At 40.6% G+C, this 23,851-nt stretch overlaps 1 protein-coding gene across 1 annotated transcript; it reads left to right on the top strand.

Annotated features, from left to right (window-relative positions):
- LOC117458510 (short transient receptor potential channel 4-like) lies at window positions 1–23,851 on the top strand. The gene is made up of 15 exons (XM_034099057.1): window positions 1–593; window positions 4,207–4,436; window positions 5,738–5,956; window positions 10,990–11,130; window positions 11,702–11,878; window positions 12,286–12,486; window positions 17,938–18,283; window positions 18,829–18,968; window positions 19,066–19,266; window positions 19,884–20,005; window positions 20,178–20,373; window positions 20,474–20,668; window positions 20,899–20,940; window positions 21,470–21,559; window positions 22,309–23,851. Exons 2-15 carry the CDS (start codon window positions 4,278–4,280, stop codon window positions 22,921–22,923), a joined length of 2,844 nt encoding a protein of 947 aa, XP_033954948.1. The 5' UTR covers window positions 1–593; window positions 4,207–4,277; the 3' UTR covers window positions 22,924–23,851.

Genomic DNA, 23,851 nt, shown 5'->3' with positions numbered 1-23,851 from the left:
TGCAGCAGCGCTCCGCAGACCTTTCCCAGGCATCTGGCTGCTCTGCGTTTATTCCTGGAGGCGCTGGTTTTCGCTCCATCACCCCCCAACAGGTGGATAAGTCGACAGGGAAAGAACATCGGCGGAAATACACCCTGCGGAAACTGGACGCGGTTCTGAACCTGGTGTAATTCACCGAGCGAACTTCATTGTCGCTTATTTTTCGTTTCCAGGATGTGTTGCGCGGCGAGCTGACTGCGGTGTGCGCGGTCTGCGTTTTTTTCCACACAAGACCGAATGGAAGTCGTGATGTACACTGATAAAATCTGGATGTACAGTGGGGATACTCTCAACAAGTCTCCAAAAATGATGTGGAAGACTGCAGACTACACTTAAAACAAAAATAAAGCCGGACAGGAATCATTTGGCACTGACACTTTAACAAGCAGGGTCTGCAGACCCACACTGCAGGGGAAACCACATTCAAGAAGTTGAGGCGAATGATTCTTTTACAAAAGCGAATGCTTTATTGGTCCTCATTTGATGTCGGGATAATTTCCAAAGGAACAGCATTGATCTCCATGAGCGCAGTCCAAATGCCCAACATCTCAAAGGTTAGTTATGTGCTACTTGAAAATGCTCTTCTTTGCTATAAAAGGCTTTACGCGTGTAAAGACAGTAAATGTTGAACTGTTTTCTTTACGGTCTCTCAGCCTTTAACTGTTGAAATGACAGAAAGAGTCCTCTTTTTGTTTTTCATCCATGCTATTTCCTAGAACCTTTCTTGCACACAAACAGAAATAGAAATGTCACAATCTCACCAGTGAGTGTGGGCAGACGCCATTTAATACAAATGGTAGCCTATACTGCCAATTTAGACAGACCTGTTATCGTTAAGTAGTATGCTGACAATTTAGCTTGTATTGCATTGCCATTGTAAACGCAGGACAGCCTTCTGTAAATGGGCTTTGTGGTCCACTGCAAAGCTAATGCGCTGTCTAAAAAAAAAAATCAACTTTTAGAAGAAAGAAGCGAAAATATTTTACCTCCAACCTGCCACACTTAAGTGGGTGCTGCAGTGCTTGTGTAACAAAACAGATTTTCTATTTCTAAATCATGTATTGATTTCAGTAAAGTGTGATTACTGAGGGAAAATCCCTCTGCACCGTGTGTGTGTGTGTGTGTGTGTGTGTGTGTGTGTGTGTGTGTGTGTGTGTGTGTGTGTGTGTGTGTGTGTGTGTGTGTGTGTGTGTGTGTGCGTGCGCGCGCGCGTGTGTGTGTGTGTGTGTGTGTGCGCGCGCGTGTGTGTGTATGTGTGTGTGTGTGTGTGTGTGTGTGTGTGTGTGTGTGTGTGTGTGTGTGTGTGTGTGTGTGTGTGTGTGTGTGTGTGTGTGTGTGTGTGTGTGTGTGTGTGTGTGTGTGTGTGGCCTAGCATTACTATACTTGTGGGGACCTACATCTGTTTACACAGTCACGTGTGGGGACTTGCCTCCCTTATGGGGACACATTGGAGGTCCCCATGAGAGGAATCATTCATTTTAGGGTGAAGACTTTGTTAGGATTAGGGTTAGGGTAAGGCATGTGTTGGTTATGGTTATGGTTAGGATAAGTCTCCAGGAAATGCATGTAAGTCAATGTAATGTCCCCTGAAGTGATTGTGATTGTGCTTGGTGGGAAGCCTGACTTTACAGTATAGCTGCTGTAGTTTGAGTTTAAAGACAAACAGATACCTGGCTGAGGTGAAATACTATGTCAACATGTATCTTGAACATTTAAAGAAAAAGCACCAAAACATTCAAAAGGATACTTATTTCTTCACCTTTACATCCATCAATGAAACAGTGAATCATATAACCCAGACTAAGACACATATAAAAGTCAAATAAACTGTTAAGACCATGACTAGCAGTGGAAAATATACATTTAAAGTAAACTCTTGCAGAGTCTTCCTTCCTGTTGCATGCTCTGTCTGCCCGCATGCTTTTTACTCTCTACCATCTCAAGATTGCAGTTATTTAGTGACCGCAGGGTCCCTCTGCGGCCAGTGCAGAGGTATTTCTGGTACAAAGGAACATTTCTAAACCAAGTTCACTATCAATATCAAACTAAGGCCTAAGATCTCAATGAGGTCTGCAATTCTGCTACCAAAAGGGCTCCCCTATAGAAAACAAGTTCTCAGTGGAGCACTTTTTTAAGGTGATTTCATTAATTGAGTCATGAGCCATTGTCAGGCTGTGGGAACATTGCGGTTGCTAGTTCATAACCTGGAAAATTACATTATTGCTTGCCACCTGCCTCAGAAAATGACTGCTCAAACTTCAAAATTAAATAGTTTGAACTGGAAATCTATCATTTCCCCCAAATGTAAGGAATACTGTAGTTTGGCCTTTAGGGTGTTACTATACCAGCATCTATAAAGCTTTTTTTGTTATGGTGCAATCTCTACAAAGACAAGGTGTGAAAACAAGACGTTGTTGTTTTACAGGGGGTTTTGTACCAAACATTTCTTGGCATGGAGTAACTTCCTGAGGTCTTGTCATCACAGTGAGGTTTCTAAGCAACTAACTTCTGGCAGGTACTACACCAGCGATAAAATTATGATGCAAGTAACCTTTGCCAACCACATTATGGTTTCACACAAAAATGCAAGATAAAATGTTCATTAATGAGCTGTAGAGCTGATTTTCTGAAGCCAGGCTAGCTGATTTTCCCTGTTGTATACTATTGTCCTAAACTAAGCCAAGCTTAGTTCTAGAAAATGTCTACCTGTACAGACTTCCGAGTGGCATTCATAATTTCATCAAACTCTCAGAAAGTAAATTAATAAGTGTAATTTCAAAACGTTTAAGCTAGGACCCAGTTCCTGTGCAGAGAACCCAAATTAAAATGGTCTGGAACCATATACGCATGTCATCTCCAATAAAGGCTAATCTGGCCCAAACAATTGTAAAACAAAATGTTAAGCTATTCCTTTATAAATGTAAGTGTTATTTAAGTACACAGAGCTTTGGGAACGACACACATCTACAAATATTTATAAAACAAATGGCTGCTCTTGTTCTTATAATTAATTGGATAGATAGCGAAAAAGAGGAGGCTTTACGCACAAGCTTTATTTTGTTATATTTGGTAGCATTAACTTTTCCTACTTTATCTTGTTAAGCTCTCTTATTTTCATTCTCTCCATCTCCTGCACCCCCTGTTTTATTTTCCTCGCAGTCCCCATTGTTTTAAGTCCTTTAAAGATTACAAACATGTAACCCCTTTGTGCTTCTGTTCAGTGTGTATAGAATTACATTAGAAATTGCCCATTATGATGGTTGTACTGTAAGTGAACTTTGAGGTATCTGTTGTTGTAAGGCTATTTCCTCATGTTCTGTATATGTTCAGAATTGACAATGTATTTGAAGATCTCGAGACAGCCAGTGCCAAAGATATTGACCTTTCCTCGATGGTAGACAGTCCACCGTGTCACTGTGAAGGATTATTTCTGTGAAGCTGCACAGTGCCAGAAGCTATATTTTGCGTCACCAGGCAACCAGCTGATGTTGATCACTGAGCAAGCATTCCTAATTAAATTAACTAAATCCATTAGTAACTCAAGAATTAAAGGTCTTCAGCTGCGACACTTCAAGCCTGATTGTGTGTATCATGATGTGTCTCAGTGAAACAGTAACCACTGCCAACACTTCCTCCAGTTTCCATGTTTAATCTAGATGTATCTGATAGAAAAACAGGTGCAGGTACATGGCATGACATTTTATTTATTTACTTTTGGTACTTGATTTGTTTGTCCCCAAAAATATGTAAAGATCCTGAGAAATGTGAGGCACTTGGAAAGCAAAGTGCACTAAGTTAAACCTCCTACTGCAAATAATGTATAATGAGTAAAGAGAATGTGTTGTGAGAATTTAATTGTCAGGAAATTGCTTCAGTAAACACACATTTAAGTAGATTTATATTCAATTTACAGATTTTGAAAATACTTTAAATCCTCCAGACTTCATTACAGTTGCAGTCATTCTTTGAAATAGTAGGAAAATACATTAAGTGACACTTTAATGGTTAGAATGGCCAGGAATTACGTGCTTCCTCTCTATCTGTCTTTATTATACTCTGACCTCTATCTCCAAATTCCTCCTCCTCTCATTTTGATCTTTTCTTTCTCAGTCAAAGCCAACAACCAGTGTCTTCTTTCTCTCATATGTTTGTCTCTGACCTCTCTAGTGTGAACTCCCCCAGCTTGGCAGCAGCTGTAGCAGAGTTTGCCGAGTGTTGGTTGGCTGAAGCCCAGGGAGATGTCACAGCTGTACTACCGGCGGACTGACAGCTCGTCTTACCGGGACCGCATCCCGCTGAGAATAGTGCGGGCCGAATCGGAGTTGTCGCCTCTGGAGAAAGCCTACCTCGGAGCTGTGGAGAAGGGGGACTACGCTAGTGTCAAACAGGCTCTGGAGGTGTGTGTGTATGCATTTTGGTGTGTGTATTTGTATTTATACATGCATTGAATACTGGAACATTTGGTTAGTAAGACATGAATGAATAAAGCAGCCGAAATCCTTAGTTATGGATGGCTTGAATCTAATCAGATACGATGAGATAAGATGGAACTTTATTTATCCCCTTGGGGAAATTCAGGCGTAAAAATTAAATAGATAAAATAGAATACAAATTAAAATAAAAAAGTAATAATACAGCAAAAATAAAGTGATAAAGTAACTATTGAAATAAGATATCATTATCACAGTAAAAAGTTGAGTATGTGTATGAACATGTTAAATATTATATTTAGTGTGCAGATGTGAGTGCAGGTTAAAGTCTTGATTAATCACATACATTTAGAAACAATTCGAACATTTCTAAGTAGCATGATTGTCCTCTTCTCACTTTCAATAACATCTGGGGCTTTATTTACATTGACAAGTGTCACAACTTAAGTAGACAGGGAATATTGCTAGATACCATCTGTTCAGTTGTCCCACAGTACCTTGAGTGCACAAAATGACAGGGGCTTGGCACGTAGCAATACAGATAACAACAGATGCAGTTAGGTAAGAAGGGAGAACAAATGACAGAGAAACTATTCAGTTATTTACAAGAAAGCAAATCTTAATCTAAGGACGGAATTATTGCACTCAAAGCTTCAACATTTTAGGCTTTTATCTTAATATGTTGCTGTCATGACCAATTAATGCCAGGTTTGACGGCCACAAGTACTATTCAAAAGAGTATACCTTGATTTAGCATTGCACTCCTTTGACATTGCAGGACTCACATTAGATCGTTTTTTTAAAAAGAATAGCAATGCACGGAATCAAATATATTTTCTCTTTTATTACACAGAGTGTTTTTCCCTCAAATCCTGGTGCATATATTACCCACAATACAACTCAACTAGTGACAGTTCAATCAGACATTCACATATGTTATGCTAGTAGCAACAGCCTTGGGCCTTTAGCCTCAAGCAGAGATAAGAGCAGCCTACAGAAGTATGGTAATCTAATGGTAATTTTCTTTCTGACTCATCCAGATTTTCTTTCATTTTTAAATGTAGGCTAATATTTAGGCCCACACAACATCCCTTGTGGACATTTATCCATTTTCATGCAGCTGTTAGAGCCAAACTCTGTAGAATTAAGTTGTTCAGAAAGGTGTCAGGATTGAACATTTCCGTAAAAACAACGTGTTTTCCATGTCAACGACTACTTTCTCTTTTAATCAATGATATTGATACAACCAAACCCTGACTTTCTTCCAGGAGGCAGAGATCTACTTCAAGATCAACATCAATTGCATCGATCCTCTCGGCCGAACGGCTCTACTGATTGCCATTGAGAACGAGAACCTGGAAATCATTGAACTCTTGCTGAGCTTCAGCGTCTACGTCGGAGATGCTTTGCTACATGCAATCCGCAAGGAAGTGGTGGGAGCTGTGGAGCTGCTGCTTAATCACAAGAAGCCCGGTGGAGGCATGCAAGTAAGGAGGAGAGGATGGAGTTTAAGTGTTGTATGTGTAAGAGAGTGATCTGAAGACAAAGCTTTGAGGATACTAGAAAGGATCATTGTTGATGTTAACTTTGGTTCCAAAAACATGCTTCCTCAAGTTTTTCCTGCAACCAAATCATGTTCTGATATTTAAACATACAGTTAAAAGTGGGTTAGGTAATTTTGGAGAAACCAGCTCGAGTGCGCTAGAATTTGAAAATACACAATCGGAAAGAATCTGCCACTTCCTTACAGAGCCCCTCCTCCAACACACAGGAACGCGCACAGGACCAATGAGGGCACCAGATAAGTTTGTGCACAGATGGAAGGCTGACAGGCAGGTAGGCCATCCAGTTATTTTAGCTGGGCCGGCTAAAATCATTGGTCGTGCTTTTTACAGAGATACGGGTTCCACAGATGACATTTTTATGTATTTATTGTCAAAGCACTTAAGATATATATATTGCCATCGGGATGTTAAGAGCATTCCATGGAATATAACAAAAAGTGTTTCTGAAATAAATTACATACCCCACCTTTAATGTTGATAAAATACACCAGCCTTGTGTGTAATGGTAAAATTACCTAATTGTATCTAAAATAGTATGATATTTTGGACAAATGCAATGTGCAACCAACACCACGCGTATTGTTTATCATACAGGGTGGGAGCAGTCAGTTGTAAATCTAAATGAATGATAAAACCTCCAAACCCCACTGTGTTTGAACCCTGGAAAATCGATCAATGACGTCAAAGCGCACAGAGTCTAGTGGCCAATAATGTAATAAATGCCAACAAAATCTTTCAGTATTAAATGTAGTCAATTTTATTATATTGAGAATATAGAAATGGTGGTGTTTTGAGCAGTTATTACATTACAGTAGTTTTACATTGTTCTCATTGTGTAGGTTTCAAGCTGCACGCAGTTGCCTGAAGCTTTTTATATAATCTGAAATAATTGACCCATTTTGTTTTCAACAACAACAAAAACTGAATCTTGAAAAGGCTGTCGTCGGGTGTCAAACTCAAGGCCCGGGGGCCAAATCCGGCCCGCGACTTCATTTGATGTGGCCCGCAAGAGCTTCCAAAGAATATAATACGTTATTATACGGTTACATGCCGCTTTACAGACGACATGTCCCACAATGCATCGCGCACTGTGACATGCGCACTGAAGAGAGAATTATTTGCCCTGGACTTCTGCTTTCAGACGTAGTTAATTACTAAGTTATTACCCTATCCGATAATAATCCAATTCAGAGGCAATAATGTAATATAATATATTATTTTGTATAATTATATATATGTATATTTATATAGTTACAACCGGCCCTTTGAGTGCAACCATAATGCTAATGTGGCCCGTGATGAATTTGAGTTTGACACCCCTGAACTAAGAGAACATGTGATGTATATTTTTCCATATGAACAGTATATTCCTTTTTTTATTTTGTGAGGACTGAGATTAGCTGCAGTTCAACCCATGCACCTACTCTTTGAGAAGTGCCTTTTAAGAGCTTTAATTGCTGTTATAAAAAAAGAAAACAGACTAATTAATTTCAGATTGATGCTTGTTTGCTCTCCACTCAAGGAGTTGTTTCTTTGTTGTTGTTTAGTGGTTCCTGACACACAAGAACTGTACTGACTAGAAAACACACATACATGAATTCACATGCTCTATTCCTCTCCCCTTAGAAGTAATGCACCATGAACCACAAAGGAACAGATGTTTTTTGGCTTCATTGATCAACTGAAGGGTGGATGTTATTGCTGTGCCTTTTAGAAGATGTGCATTTGTCTTTGATAGAATAAACTGAAATGGTGGAAAAAGGGACAAATGAAAGGAACATGAACAATATATACGGGAACAAAAGAGAGCTCAAACACAAGAGATAGCTCTGTCGTGTCTGTTAAATGGATGTGGGGCGAATGAGATATCGAGGCCAAAAATATCCCGTCCAACCCCCTCAGCTGTGACATCAATAAGCAGCCATATTCCCCCTTTTCTCTTAATGTCTTTGTGCGATAGTACTTCTTCCATTACACGAGTAGGTTGTGAAAATAGATCACTCTTGTGCTACCAAGCTAATCGGTTATATTAAATAGCAGACTGGGAAACGTGTATTCCTATCAGCGTCTTTTCTGGAGTTTCATTAATAAGAAGGTTCATTTTATGCTCTGTTGGTCTCTAGCTTTCTTTCTATTTTGCAGGCTGTACGAATGATGTGTCTGTTATTTTCTCAGTGTGTTATGGCTTGGTTGTTGCATAGGATGCCAGCGGTATGATCAGTGTCATGTCATTCTTCAGAGTAAAGATACGACCTCTCAAAGGCACAAACACGAGAGCTCATCATGCCTCAATTATAAGGAGCTTCAGGTGTTTTTTTGTTCTATTGTTCTTCTTTTTATAGTCCACATATATAACCTACATGTAGACATTAAGATAGCACCGTAGGAAATCCCGCTTATATATAACACAGAAAGCATGTCATCTAGCTCGAATCCACACAGATTTGAGCTTATTTTCCGCAGTGTCATGAAAAAATAGAAATGCTCTGTGTCCCATTTTATACTAGCTTGTTCTAAACGTTTGTGATGTTGTAGGATGACAGGAATCAGTGGGGACTCTCACAAAAGGAGAACAACTGAAATAAAAGACACACTGTGTGGTGCAGCAGATGCTAATAATAATCCTTGTGCTGTTGGTGGATGCCTCATTCTAATATGAGTAACAAATATGCATTACAAGAACTACAAGTGGGCTATTATTGTGCTTCTTTTCTCCGCTAATGTCATGACTTCACATCTAGCAGCCTGCACTCCTCCTGCTCCGTGCTTGGGCTCGGTCCAAGGCGGTTTGATGTAGCTTTTTTGATGTCCGTCCTCCTCCCACATAGAGAAGTAAATAGCTTATTAGATCACCCTCCTCTGCGAAGAATGACGACTCTCAGTCAGACGTGGCTCTGTGCCACTCTTTGGAGTCGCTGCTGCCCTGAGAATGTACTCGGAGAGAGTGACAAAATAAAATGTTAGTCGCAGTATGGATAATGAAACGTTTTTGAGAGAATCAGCCAATCCCTTGATAACTATTCTTTATGGTTTGTGAGTGACACTGAGCTCCACTGATACTATTTCGTTTCATAAAAGACTACCCTTATGTGAAAGATTTCTTAAGAAACCTACAGTAAAGTACAGTTCAGATCTTCTATTAAATGTGACTTGCCCATTCAGATCTATGTCTTTTAGCTTGTGAATACAGAATAAATATATATAGTATATTGAGACATAAACATTGCAAAAATTATTCCAGACATCAGCCAAGCAAGGCTCTCAGTAACTCTTTGGTTCAGTCAGAATTATCTCACAATAAAAAAAATTATAATTAGGAAATACGTCACAGATATCTGTGTATATGAGATGAATAATCCCAATTTTGGGATAAATAAATGATATCTATCTATCTGTATCTCATTATGATTATTGATATCCCCTTATTCCCCCCCCTGCACCTTAAGGTTAACATGTGTCCATTTGTATTAAATGTCTCAATTACTGTAGGATGGATTTCCAATAACATGTATAGCAAAATATTGAATGCTATCAAACTGAACTAAGATAGAGAGCTTGAGAAATATTAAAAATGATAGCCTGCTAAGTTTGCATTTTTATTTTGAGCATGTTAGCATGCTGGTTTTACTCATTAATGTTACAGCCTCACATAGACGCACCAAATGTGCACTTTTAGTGTTGTTGTTTTCAATGTAGTGCCCTCATGAGGTGAATGAAGAACTGGATTTACAGTTTATGCCAGGTAATATGTATTAATTGTGACCATAGCCGCGGGAAGTAGGGGTGCTGGGGGTGCTGCAGCAGGGCGGTGACGGCTCGGTTCGCTCACTGCCGGCACCGCCCTTAATGTGTTTTATAAACGGCATCATTGAAGTTGCCCTGACAGGCGACAGAGGTTCAACATGTCCCCGCAGCAAAGCCACCCCCCCATTTCACACACATTTCACTAGCACCCCACCCCCTAAGCAAAATGACTTCCCGCGGCTATGATTGTGACTATACATAGTTTAGGTGGAATATTTCCCTATAAACCTGTATACATTACAAATCAGCCACTGTTTAACTTTGCAGTAAAGTCAGTGCTTTAGATCCCCTTTTAGTGGGCATCACATAAAAGCACTCACAAGCTGAGTATTCCCCTTGGGTCCCTTGACACTTCACTGGTTGGCCTGTCAAATCATTTTACTGTCACATGTGGCTTCTCATGTAGAAAGTTGTCAAACAAACTAATACCTTCTAATTTCTTCAACAATAGTCTTAGTAAAGCTCTCTCACAATAAGTAGAGCCCCTTATCCACATATGTGTGATATGTAAAGGTCATAATAGCATGGTTATCCTCCAACACTTCTCTGACTATCCCGTCTCTCTCCTCTATGTTTCCCTCACAACGAATCGGATAATAAGGCCTTCAATTAAAATAAACGAAAACAGCCAGCTGACTCCTCTGCAGCCGGGGTTTCCCTCTGAATGACATGGGAATAGCAAAAGGGGCTTAGCTGGAGTGGAAGATAAGAGGAATCGGCAGAATGAGTTTCTGACTGACCATAATGATTCCCTGTGAAATGTGTGAAATACTAAGACGCTGCGGACTATACCCTTTACAGCGGTCATGATATGGATGACATTCTGTCTGCAACTTTGACAAATGGGCATATCTTTCTTGATGGTATTTGAATAATTTTCGCAGCTCAAAGCTCCTGTTCTTTTGGCCTTGCTTATTCCATTTAACTCCACAGTAAAGACCTTTGATCTGTTCTCAGAGAGGAACAGATCAACTCTCTGCTGTTTTAAGCAAATAAATAGCTTCCATTGAACATGTCCGTTAAACCAGACAGAAGGAAAAGAGACTCTGATGTTTATACAATTCTAAAAGGCAACAAAAGGCCGAGGCCAAATGTGTTTCTTCAAATATTTGTTCATGTGTGATTGAAGCGTTGACTCTCTCCTCTGAAAGGTGCCTCCTATCTTATTGGACAAGCAGTTCTCTGACTTCACCCCTGACATCACTCCCATCATCCTCGCTGCACACACCAACAACTATGAAATTATTAAGCTTTTGGTGCAGAAAGGCGTGTCAATGCCGCAGCCACATGAGGTGGGTAAAGCATTTGTATGTGTTGTTTTGATCAGTGAAATCCCACACCTCCAAAATGTCAAGAAGTGTTCAGGGAACAAACAAATCACTGCAGCTTTTACACTATATTATGTGGGGTTATAAAAGTGTTATATGTTCATTATTATTATCCATTTAGATTATACAGAAGATACTCTATGGAGCTTTTACAATTTTGAATTAGGTACTTACTTAGTTAGTATCTGTTCAGTTTATACCATGAATTATTGACTAAAGATCCTATTTAAGATGTAATCAAATAACAGACCGTGACTGAATGTTTTCTGATGCTTTTCAAGCATCTGTGTTTTTAAGATTGTGATCTATTAAGAATTTAACTAAATTATTATTTATTTTTCCGTGATTGCACATCATTTACTAGGTCAAAAACTTGTCAACGTCTAAATAACCCACCCAGACATGACAGTGATCATTGCTTACATAATAGATACCGAGCCCTTACTGCAGGACCAAATCATGCACCGAAATGAGCACGATACTAAACACCATGAAGCCTCATTAGAATGTGTTCATGCTCTGTTTGATGTTGCAGGTGCGCTGTAACTGCGTGGAGTGTGTGTCTAGTTCAGACGTGGACAGCCTGCGGCACTCGCGCTCCCGCCTCAACATCTACAAAGCGCTGTCAAGCCCCTCGCTAATTGCGCTCTCGAGCGAGGACCCCTTCCTCACTGCGTTCAGGCTCAGCTGGGAGCTAGAGGAGCTCAGCAAGGTGAAGAGAAACGTCCTTTTACAGGATTTGATTAGCTGCCTCTTGCATTCATTAACCTCTCACTGCCCTTCCATGATGCCGTGATGTAGCCTTCCATGAATTGTCCATTTATTAGCCCCACTTTATTGTTAAATTGCTCTTGGTGATACAAATACAATAAAGGTTGAGCTGTGAAAATCCAGAGGAATTATAACAAATTATCGGTCCTTGCCTTGATGGTAGATTATTTCCATACGGGAAAAAAACTATCTTCTGTATATTTTAGAAGATATATAGCAAATACAAATGGCAGATCCTTTCTCGACATAAAACCTGAGATTTCCCATAATATATTGACTTGAATACAGCTCCAAGGATTTTGCAGGAATATTGATGCTAAGCTGTATTCTGTATACACTCTTCCTAAGGTGGAGAACGAGTTCAAATCAGAGTATGAGGAGCTGTCACAGCAGTGTAAACAGTTTGCCAAAGATCTCCTGGACCAGACAAGAAGCTCCAGAGAGCTGGAGATGATCCTCAACTACAGAGACGACATCAACTTATTGGAGGATGAGGGCAACAACGACCTGGCAAGACTCAAACTAGCTATCAAATACCACCAAAAAGAGGTAAGCAAGGAATATAAAGGTATCCTGTTTTTGCTTAGAGCCTATTTTAAAGCTTTCTGAATGGATGAGAAGGCTGTGAAAAGAATGCAGTGAGTGAGTTACATCTGAAGGTGATGTGATACACTCATCCTGCCATTATATCACATTTTATATTATTATATGAGATTTGAAACACAAGAAAGTAATAGTCTTTGAAGGACAAAACATATCAGGCAGAAAAAGTGTATTCTTTGTTTTATATTTAGGAGTAATTGGAAGGCACCAGGGAATGACATCCTCCTGCCTATCAAAAAATGATAAAAGACACACAGTCGAGTGCACCTGCCCCCTCTTGCTTTGATCTGTGACAGTCAGATATCTAATATCCCAGAGTCAGCCTAAATGGAAAATCATAAAAGTGATGCATGATATTTTTTTGGCTTGAATGGAGGTTGCGGACCGTTTCTAGCATCGGGATGTCTTATGGCTTCCTCAGGCAATAAGAAAGGGGTGAGATAGATATGATGCTGCAGAAGTGTTCCGCTGTATATAAAGGTGAAGCAAAATGATGAGGAAGCAGACACATTACTCCCAGGAGCAACTTATAATTAATTTAGCTGTCTATTACCGGGAGCCTTGCCTGGCTGTCGGAGCAGATGCACTTTTGGAAGCGTCTCGATTAATGACGCTGCTGTTTCCTCCCTCATCCATACAGTTGTTGTGCGTATTTCCTTTCTTGGCAGAGGAGCATGTTGAGTCACGAAAGGACAATTGGGAGTATCGCACAGGGGGTCATGATGATTGACAGTCTCCTGTAATCCAACCCCTCATCAACCTCTCTGTTGTTGGCAGTAAATAGCTCATTGCACCCACAGTAATAACTCATCCTCTCCTGTGGTCGCTGCCACAACAGTTACCTTCCCTAATTATTCAGGACATGTCCCAATATGCCCTTCTCCTGCATCCAATCCATCACGCCCTTCGATCGCACCAGGACTTTGATAGAGGGCAGTGTCTCATGACGTGGGTAAAAATCCACCCAACTGCCCTTTAAAATGATAAATCTTGCGACTACCAACTAGACTGGTGGGCAGTCATTTCAAATAAAAGTAACTGTGTGTACGTGAATGTTATAAGGAATGATAACAGTCCTGTAGTGTATTTGATTATTTAAATTATCTCTTAAAGTTTCTTAATGCAACAGGTGAACATCAGCCATTGCAGAAAAATGTATCTTAACCTGTTTCCTAAAATCATATTACATATTTGCGTATAATGAAAAATGCAAAAAAAACATGACTTTCATTCTCAAAATAAATCCAGGAAATATGTTGATTTCTGTAAAACAAAAACTCTGATTCTGCATTGGGAGACTTGCAGACAAAGATACATTGATTCACAGAGGTATTGCACATGATGTGGTAATGTCATTATGATTGTAATGTTTGTAGTATGTGAACCGAATTACTCTGAAGGAGGCTGTGTGAAATTTGATTTTATGTCAATTCCGCCTCACAAGCAAAAATCCCATTAACAGTTATCTTGGCAGCGCTGTTCCATAATATGCAGCATTATGTGTGATCCTTCAGACAATCTTTAGTAAACAGTTCATTGATCCGGAAAGAGGAAACATTAAATGAGTGAAGTATTGTACAGCATTAAAGATGTGCTCCATAAAATTCCTAACAAAATGTCTGTCAATATAACAGCGCTTTTCTTCTGAAGAGACGGTTAATGGCATGTGTGAGAAAATGTATGCACACACACACACACACACACACACACACACACACACACACACACACACTGAAGTGTTTCAAGTTGTTGCTGCCTGTGACAGGTGATCTTTAATCCAGATAGTTCTGCCCTCTGCGAGGCATCGAGGGTTAAATGAACGCTTGGATGAACTGGAATGGCTTGAAAGAATGTTTTTGCAGAGAGCAGTTATTATGTTCAGGGCGTTTTGTCTGTGTTGGTATCAACACTCATCTCTTTTGCCGCTTTTGCAGACAAACACTCCAGCTCTTATAATTGGCACTCACGGCACACGGTCGGAATTATTTCTTCTATAGCGGTGGCTGTTGATGATTGTCGCAGTGAGTGACCTTCAACTTAAAAACTGAAGGGCATTCGTCCTCTTAAGCCTCCTATGCATGGTGTGTGTTGGCACGCATTTCTATATTCATCCTTGCATGTGTGTGTGTTTTTTAACTTTGCTGGCTGCTGTTCCGAGGGTTTAGAAAATAAATCTGTAATGGTCTGAAAATAAATCTCAACAGGCCTCCGGTCCAAAGAGCTGAGTGAACAGAGCAGTCTGCGCTTTGATGCAGCGGGACGCCTAATCAGATACATTTGATAACTAGCACATACACAATAAAGTGCAGATAATCCCCTTTACCTCCCGGAGGGTTTCAACAGAGGATTACTCTCATTTCTACTGATGTACTTACACAAATGTATGTGAATACATCGAAGATTCACAGCGTGAGGACAAACAGACCTTCACTTTATTGTTGTGACTCTCAGAGGCACCCAGGGAAACCTGTCTCCTACATGCTGCAGTTTGATGTTGCCCCCTTGTGAAATCTCATAAAAACTGCAATTTGGCATTTCAAAATGTTTATTTTGCCTCCATTAAAATGTAATTGCACAATAAAACGTGCTGTGGAGTAAAGGATCATTATTAACAATCAATTGTTTATGCAATTTCTCGGCAACACATATCAGTCTTCAAAGTTCAGTAGTCCAGTATGAACAGCCTTTAAATTATAGTTATCCTAACATGACAAATGTAGATAACTCCAGTTCATTTCCCAATGCAATTATTGCAAGGTGATGTGTATTCAAACGAAGTATAAGAATATCATATTATAAGGACAGATTTCTTCCAATTGTGAACTAAATGACCAGACATATCTCATGTAGTTTTGTTAGGGAGATGTTGTGCTTAATGTAATCTATCATCCATCTTTTGTATTTAAAAATATTTATTTATTTCGACATATATCAGAACAGAAACATGCAGTTGTAAGTCAGTGTGTGGCAGTGTGAAAGCCCAGTAGAGGAGTTTCAGCAGATATATCATCTTTGTGAGGCTGCAGGGAAACTTCACACAGTAGGAAGCACCCTCAATTGTCATCTCACACTTCTAATGTAAGGACTCTTCTGGCACCTTTGGACAGCTGACAGTGTGGAGAAGCAGGAAAGGTGTTAAAAATATACTTTTCCATCGGGACTTTAGACTAGGAGGGAATGATTTTGAGTTGTGTGAAGAAGCCAACGGCGAAACATATGACACTTCACTTCTGCTGAGTTTTGGAAGTGGTGGTGGTGACAGAGAAAGGGACAGTAGAATAGCAGAGGTGTGTGACGGGGTCGGTCTTTCCCCCAAATGGAAAATAGAAAGGTAGATGTGTGTAAGGAATGGAAGGTACCGTCAAGAGGATTCTGGTTCAAAATATTCAAAGTACTACAGCAGCATAAAGGAAATGAACAAAACAAATTACATTAGTAAGCTCTTTATGTTTTCATTGAGGCCAATGTATGAGACGGTGCTATAATTGCTTGTATTTTACCTATTCTTAACTACTGTATATAAAACAGGAAAGTTCACTTTGTCTTCCTGTATAATAAAATACTGTGAAAAACAAATAAAAACACATTAAGACACAGGTTTCCTTTGTTAAGTCGATAATCCCATAACGTTTTGGAGACGTTATTATTGCAGCTCTTTTGCTAAAACAAACACATATCAGCATGGATACATTTCCTAATTATAACGCTAATTAGCTTAATTTCTGACCTCATTAGCTTCACTGTCGGGGTTTAATACATCATGCTGATTAAGCCAAGATATCAGGCAGCTCAAGTGCCTCTTGTTCACCATAATTAATCAGGAACAGTGTTTTGACAAGCAGTGAAAGATAAAGGCTCAAAGGGAACGTATTGGTTATGGACAACTTACTTGTACAAATCTAAATACCTGCGACCAAACGGGTGTTATAAAATAATCACAGCTGTCTTCAAATTGATAGAAACAATTCTATTTCCTGCTGCTGCAGAATTTAAAACAATGGCTCAATTTTTTGTATCATATTATTCACGGAGCTCATGTACTTTATCAAAAGATTTAGCCTGCACCCCTGGGGCAGCTTCAGACTTTGGTTGCAAACATTTGATTTGCAGATTTATCAGGTTCACACCAAAAGGAGTCATATAAAAAGGGGAAAATCAGCAGGTAGCTTTTCCACTTTTTTAATCCCAAAAGTTAACATTTGGTAAAATGCTTGTATAGCAACTCTTAGTGTACAGCGACAGCCAACATTTCTTGCAACATATATAGCTAGCTATTCTCCCCCCCCTCCCCCCCCACATAAAGAGTGTAGAGAAATAAGAGTACCGTCTTCCTCTCCACTCATCCATGAAATTCATCCTCTCCTATATTCTCTGCATTACCTCTCAAGTTTTGTGGCCACACTGTAGTCAAAGTATGGAAATATGAGACCTTTTACTCCAGACCCTGACACAGATAGGGATCTCTGGTTCCCATGGTAACGAGGCTGCAGAGTTGGTGAATTGGCACCCGACGGTGCCGTCGACGGTTTGACTCTGACATAGAGGCTCAACGTGATAATGACGATGATAATACTATGTGTGCCTGCGTAAGTGTGTTTGCATTTTTCCATGCTGTCAGAGGCATTGATACAACACAGAGTTTGTTTGTTTCTAGGAATTCAGATTCCTAATTTCACCAGATGCAGTCCATTTTGCTGAGGCAGTCCCACAGCACACACACAGTTTGGCATCATGTGAAATCTGTACTCAGTTACCAAGAGGAGTATAACAATAACATGTCCCATGTTATTCCTTTCATTGTTGCAGTGGCATAAGGTATTGGTCCCACAGGAACACAAAACATCAACAAAGCCAAACAACAGGAAAGATGACAAAATATTTCCCACATGTTGATTTGCATTCCAACCGCTTTCAATTAATCTTGTCATGCAAGATGAAGTTCTGATCATATTCAGACATCTCGGGAAGGAATGCTCTGGTATTATCTTCAAGAAAATGCTTTTAAAAATGCCATGCACTCATAAAAAACATTTCTTGTAAACATGATTTTTTACCGACTTCAGTCCCTTTATGTGTTTTTGTGTCAACGCAGCCATGACCAGATTCCATTCTTACTGTATATGTGTGTTTGTGATAGCTCTTCAATGTTGTACACCACCAACATATCCCACTCCTACGTATATATCCTCTGAGCTGGAACTTGCTGCAGTTTCTAATTCTGGCATATGGCCACTGGGGCCTTATGGTCTGTGAAAAACTACTAAATAGCCTCAGGCTGAGGATACTGTCTCCCAGCAGTCTTAGTGCTGGAATCATGCCTAAGACGAGTGTATGAGGAGTTATTTTTAAATCTGTATTTCCAACAGAAAAGTTGAACTATTCCCTTGTTTCATTTAGTTTGTAGCGCAGCCAAACTGCCAGCAGCTCTTAGCGTCCCGGTGGTACGACGAGTTCCCCGGCTGGAGGCGGCGCCAGTGGGCAGGGAAGTGCATCACCTGTGTGTTCATCGGCCTCCTCTACCCTGTGTTTGCTGTCTGCTACCTCATCGCTCCCAAGAGTCGCCACGGCCTCTTCATCCGCAAGCCCTTCATCAAGTTCATCTGCCACACGGCCTCCTACCTGACCTTCCTGTTCCTGCTGCTCCTCGCCTCCCAGCACATCGTCACCACCGAGCAGGACCGGCAGGACAGGCAGGGTCCGGCTCCGACCACCGTGGAGTGGATGATCCTGCCCTGGGTGCTGGGTGAGTAAAAAGGGTGATGTATCCTAATGACTTTGGTGATGCCCAGACGTTCCCTCTAACTCTACCATAGGAATGACAATGTGGCTCAGTGAATTGTCTCTACAATCATTGAATGGATTCCCGTGAAATTGCACTGCAGAATGAATTGATATGTATACCGTTGGGAATCCCTAATCTGTTCATCCAGATCCATTAACAAGCAAACACTTTAATTTGGTTAAAGATTAGTTAATCACCTAATAGCTTAGAAAAAGTAAAGACATCTAAGCCTGACCTTGCATTTATTGCTAATCTAATGTTAGCGTACAAACATGCAAAACTAAGATGGAGAACATGGCAACATTTAAACCTGCCAAGCATTATTGTAATACCTTTACCTGCTCCGCCCAGCTGAGAAATTATTCTTATGTGACTCTTTTGCACACTTCGAATCCCAAAAAGTATTTTAGAAATATCTGCCTACCAGTTACTTTATATGTTATTAATCCATGGTTTAATAATATATATATATTTATTAGATAATCAGTTAATCTCTGTCCTTCTAGGATTCATCTGGGCAGAGATCAAACAAATGTGGGATGGTGGTTTCCAAGACTACGTCCATGACTGGTGGAACCTGATGGACTTTGTCATGAACTCTCTGTACCTGGCCACCATTTCTCTTAAGATTGTAGCCTACACTAAGGTAAGCTAATATTTAAAAACAGTGATGAAAGGGACAGGTTTAGGTTAGCCTTCTTGTGTTCTCACTTTATATGTTTGCCATCCTTTGTCCTGTTCAGTACAGTGGGAGTAAACCCAGGAACCAGTGGGAGATGTGGCACCCAACACTAGTGGCTGAGGCAGTGTTTGCCATAGCCAACATTTTCAGTTCCCTGCGCCTCATCTCGCTCTTCACTGCCAACTCTCACCTGGGGCCGCTGCAGATCTCTCTGGGGAGAATGCTGCTGGACATCCTGAAGTTCCTCTTCATCTACTGTCTGGTAAAACACTGTTATCATTTGTGTACCCAGGCGGGAATATAAACATGCAAACATAAACATATGGATTGACCTAAATCAGGGGTGTCAAAACTTTTTTCACTGAGGGCCACATACAGAAGTATATTTGAAGGGCCGGGCCACAGCATGGCTTTCCATAGGGTTTAATTTATGCTGTTACAAAAGGTGTTGCAGCTCATTCCTTAAAACAGAAGTCTCAGACTGCTTATAATAAGCGGAAATATGAAGGGTTAACTTGTTATGCAAATAAGGTATTGGACATTTTTTATCAAGTTTCAAATGTAATTGCCTGAATTTATTTGAAAAGTGGGAATACTAATGTGTATTATCTGTTTACTATAAATACATATTTAAGAAGTACAATATAAGAAAAGCACCAGTTTCTGGTGTGGGCCATATTCCATTTGACTCTAGAATTTTCTGAGGCCCAATTCAAAATGGCCATAGTTTGGACACCCCTGACCTAAATAATGCATCCACTCCACCCACATTCTCTTCTTCTTCTTCTTCTTCTTCTTCTTCTTCTTCTTCTTCTTCTTCTTCTTCTTCTTCTTCTTCTTCTTCTTCTTCTTCTTCTTCTTCTTCTTCTTCTTCTTCAGGTCCTACTCGCTTTTGCTAACGGGCTGAACCAGCTGTACTTTTACTATGAGACAAAGGCTTCAGATGAGAGGGGGAAATGCAAAGGCATCCGCTGTGTGGAGCAGAATAACGCTTTCTCCACGTGAGTTCACATGAATCTAAACTTGCTAGCATGAGTGATGTTGTGAAATTAGGTGGCAAAGTAAGAAACAGTTGTGTGTATATACTTTTAAAAATATGTGAAACGTTTTCATGTTGCTTAGAAGAACTGATGTTAAAGCTGTTTTTGAGTGACACCTGTCTTTCCTTCACAGGTTATTTGAGACCCTGCAGTCTCTCTTCTGGTCCATCTTCGGTCTGATCAACCTGTATGTGACCAACGTGGATGCAGACCATCAGTTCACAGAGTTTGTCGGGGCCACAATGTTCGGCACTTACAACATCATCTCACTGGTGGTGCTCCTCAACATGCTGATAGCCATGATGAACAACTCCTACCAGCACATTGCAGTGAGCACAGATCAAACATACTAAGAACTAAAAGCTGCATGAGTGTTTGGAATAGATAATGTTTGCAGTGCTTTTGATCCAGCCCTAATCTCTGTTTCAGGACCATGCGGACATTGAGTGGAAGTTTGCTAGGACAAAGCTGTGGATGAGTTACTTTGAAGAAGGGGCAACACTGCCGGCCCCTTTCAACATCATCCCCAGCCCCAAATTATTCTTGTACTTTTTATGCTGGATCAAAAGGCATGTGTGCAAGATAACAGGATCCAAGCGCAGTGAAATCTTTGGAAGTCTCGGAGTAAGTCAAACACAAAATCATACTTTAATATAGTAAGTTTCACAGGGATAGAAAAAAGGGTTTGTTTGTCTTTAATTAAAAGTATGTATTGTTTTGTGCTTCAACACTAAGAAGCCATATGGAGTGAAACCCACAGTCAGCAAAGTAATACAAATGTGCAACACTGTGAAGAAAAACGATGTCCTTTCTTATCTCCCACTCTTTTACTTACCTGGTACCTGTCTTTTCAGAGGCGAGCAGCAGAGAACCTGAGGATAAACACTCAGTACCAGGTAAACAAAGTCAAACAAGCTGCGAATGATTACTGCCGTGTGTGTGTGTGTGTGTGTGTGTGTGTGTGTGTGTGTGTGTGTGTGTGTGTGTGTGTGTGTGTGTGTGTGTGTGTGTGTGTGTGTGTGTGTGTGTGTGTGTGTGTGTGTGTGTGTGTGTGTGTGTGTGTGTGTGTGTGTGTGTGTGTGTGTGTGTGTGTGTGTGTGTGTGTGTGTGTGTGTGTGTGTGTGTGTGAGAGAGAGACAGCGCACACGTTCTGCTCTTCGACTGCCTTTCCACGCAATTTCTATCTGTCAATACAATCTCATACAAAGGCTTTACACCCAGTGGGATGTTCATCTCCAGTCTCTTCTTCCTACTTGTCATTATCTGCAGGTGGTTGTTGTAAACGTTTCCGATGACATTTATCAAGTATTTCCTTTTGTGCATGTATAAATGGAACAATTGGCAGTGAGTTTTGAATTGAAGCGACTCTTTCATTCAATATTAGAGGATGTTATTGTGTTCATATTCCCTTTTTAACCGATGTAGGAGGTAGTGAGGAACTTGGTGAAACGTTATGTGGCCGCCATGATTAGAGACGCCAAGACAGAAGAAGGCCTGACTGAAGAGAACTTCAAGGTAGGCACAGTTTCTGGTCAATATCAATATTTACCTCAAGTGACAAAAATGTACTTGTCCATGCACAGAGACTGTTCTGCAGTTGGCATAATACTTTATGGCTTCTTTTCAGTCATTGTTTTGTTTTTCTGGCACAAAGAACTTCTGGCTGCCTTGATCAGTGTTATTTTCAGCCGCAACAAACACTCAAAGGAACCTGCTCAGTACCAAACATATTGGAGCATTTGGCTGCTTAAAAGCAGATACTTCTCTAAGGAGTTTGTGGAGCCAGAAAGGAGAGTGAATGTTGGACATTTATCAGGTGGACATAAACAACTCCAAATGCATGTGAATGTGTCTTTGTTACTAATGGGTGCCTCATCAACCTGAAGGTGAGCCAGTGTTTTGTTTATAGCTCTGCTTCCCTCAGGTGGCTAAACAAATGAGTTCTCAAAAAAAGAGAGTTCAATCGGCCATCGTTTAGCATCGTACCATTCTGGCTTGTTAAGACATATTGTCAATTGTTTATCCCCTGTAATTTAGATGAAAATCCTAAGACCATTTAAATGTTCTGTTATGCCTTTGAGAGAAAAGAGCTGCTGTGTCATTATTATGAAGTAGTACACTCTGCCCACTTAGTATTGACTGAGATGAAATTGAAGCAATACTCTGCACAGCGCTGCGCAAATACAAACAACTGGGGCTAGTAGTGGAATGATAAGCATGACTTGATTTACCAGGGGAGCTCACTCTTTGCTTTGCTCTCCCAGGAGCTGAAACAAGACATCTCCAGTTTTCGATATGAGGTGATGGGCATGATGAAGACAGGGAAGCCCGCTCTTCAGGGGGCAAAGGCCAGTGGCAGCTCAGCGGAGTCCAGCCTTGCTTACCCCAACTCGTCGCTCAAGGTTTCTCCCGCCCCCCAGAGCAGCCAGGGGAAAAGCAAACACAACAGATTCAAGATCATCGCATCCATCCTGAAGCAGAGCTGTTCTTCAGCTTCACCGAGACCGCCCGAGGTCTTCAACGGGCTGCCTAACGGACTGGTGGTCTCCGAGGAGAGCTCAAGTAAAAAGTCAAGCCACAAGAGAAATCCCCCCAAAGATGACATTGACTTTGGCTTGTTGCAGACACGCCACTGGGGCAGCAGCGAAGCCACATCGGGGGCAGGAGAGATTCCCAGAGAGATGTACTCTTTGTCAGAAGAAGCGGGGGGGCCGGAGGTCTCAGACGCAGAGCAGCGAGACAGAGAGCAAAAGGATATAGGTGAGAGAGGACTCCCGCTGACAGAGGGGGAGGAGGAAACTGCAGTGAACGAGGCCAAGGAGGAAAACAGTGAGGTCATCAACACCAACAGCAGCTCCGATGAAGGTGGCAAAATATGAACTGATGAAAACGATAAAGAGAGTTTAACCTGCAGTGACTCAGTAGCTATTGGATGTGTGTCAGGGTCATCCGAAGAAGAAGCATAAGATGTGAAACTACCTGAATAAATAACCACCGGCTAACTAATGTTGGAATGAAGACGGACAATCATCTTCAACCGAGGACGATATTAATTGAGTTATTATAAAACGAATGATCAGACTTGATCTTTGGAGACTCAGGGAGGCCTTTGGTTTGTGTTTTAAATATATTAGCAGTGGAGATGCAGAAAAAGGTAAACGTGGATTTAGATCTTAGGATTTCTCATCTTATCTCATCCCTGATGATTGGAAAGTAATTATTTTCTGAAACTGATCATTTCCTCTATATTTGTCCCCCTCTCCCTTACCTGACTTCATTTTAAGTTATATACTCACTTTCTTCCGTCCTTCATCATTCTCTCTCTACCTTTTTTTCCTTCCGTTTATCTCTACACCGCTTCACTCCCTGTTTCCTTTACCTCACTTGAGCAATAGCTGTGCTCTGTTTTAGACCCAACTCTCTGCCTTACTTTGTCCGTTTCTGCACTTTGCACACTTTACACTGGCATACAGTATCTCAAAGATGTGTCGAGCTCTGATCATGCAACAACAATTCTGTCAATGTTTTTCTATGCAGAAACCTGGGATTGTGATACTCATCATGCACTGGTACGTTTAATGGTGACAGTTCATGACCAGTAATCTCGTATGTACAGTAGAAAACGTGGAACAATGAGATAAATACAATATGAACACAGCCTATAAACCATTAAAAGAAACATATTATTCATGTTTTCTCACTCCTACAGAAAATAAAATGTTATTTTGAAGAGATTTTCTGTTTTTAACTTGTACCTTTTAGATGTCATGTTTGAATGACTGATGTTAGATGATTAAAAAAACAAGA

This window comes from Pseudochaenichthys georgianus, chromosome 14, assembly GCF_902827115.2.
Source record: "Pseudochaenichthys georgianus chromosome 14, fPseGeo1.2, whole genome shotgun sequence".
NCBI classification, from domain to species: Eukaryota; Metazoa; Chordata; class Actinopteri; order Perciformes; family Channichthyidae; genus Pseudochaenichthys; species Pseudochaenichthys georgianus.
Note: the sequence above shows the minus strand (reverse complement) of the source record. Positions and strands in the feature narration are given on the sequence as shown.

Excerpts from the sequence above, each read along its gene's own strand:
- LOC117458510 (XM_034099057.1), top strand. The coding sequence starts at position 4,278 with ATGTCACAGCTGTACTACCGGCGGACTGACAGCTCGTCTTACCGGGAC. Across the intron at positions 18,284-18,828 it reads GATCCTGCCCTGGGTGCTGG|GATTCATCTGGGCAGAGATC; the intron begins GTGAGTAAAAAG and ends CTGTCCTTCTAG. Across the intron at positions 20,669-20,898 it reads AAATCTTTGGAAGTCTCGGA|AGGCGAGCAGCAGAGAACCT; the intron begins GTAAGTCAAACA and ends CTGTCTTTTCAG.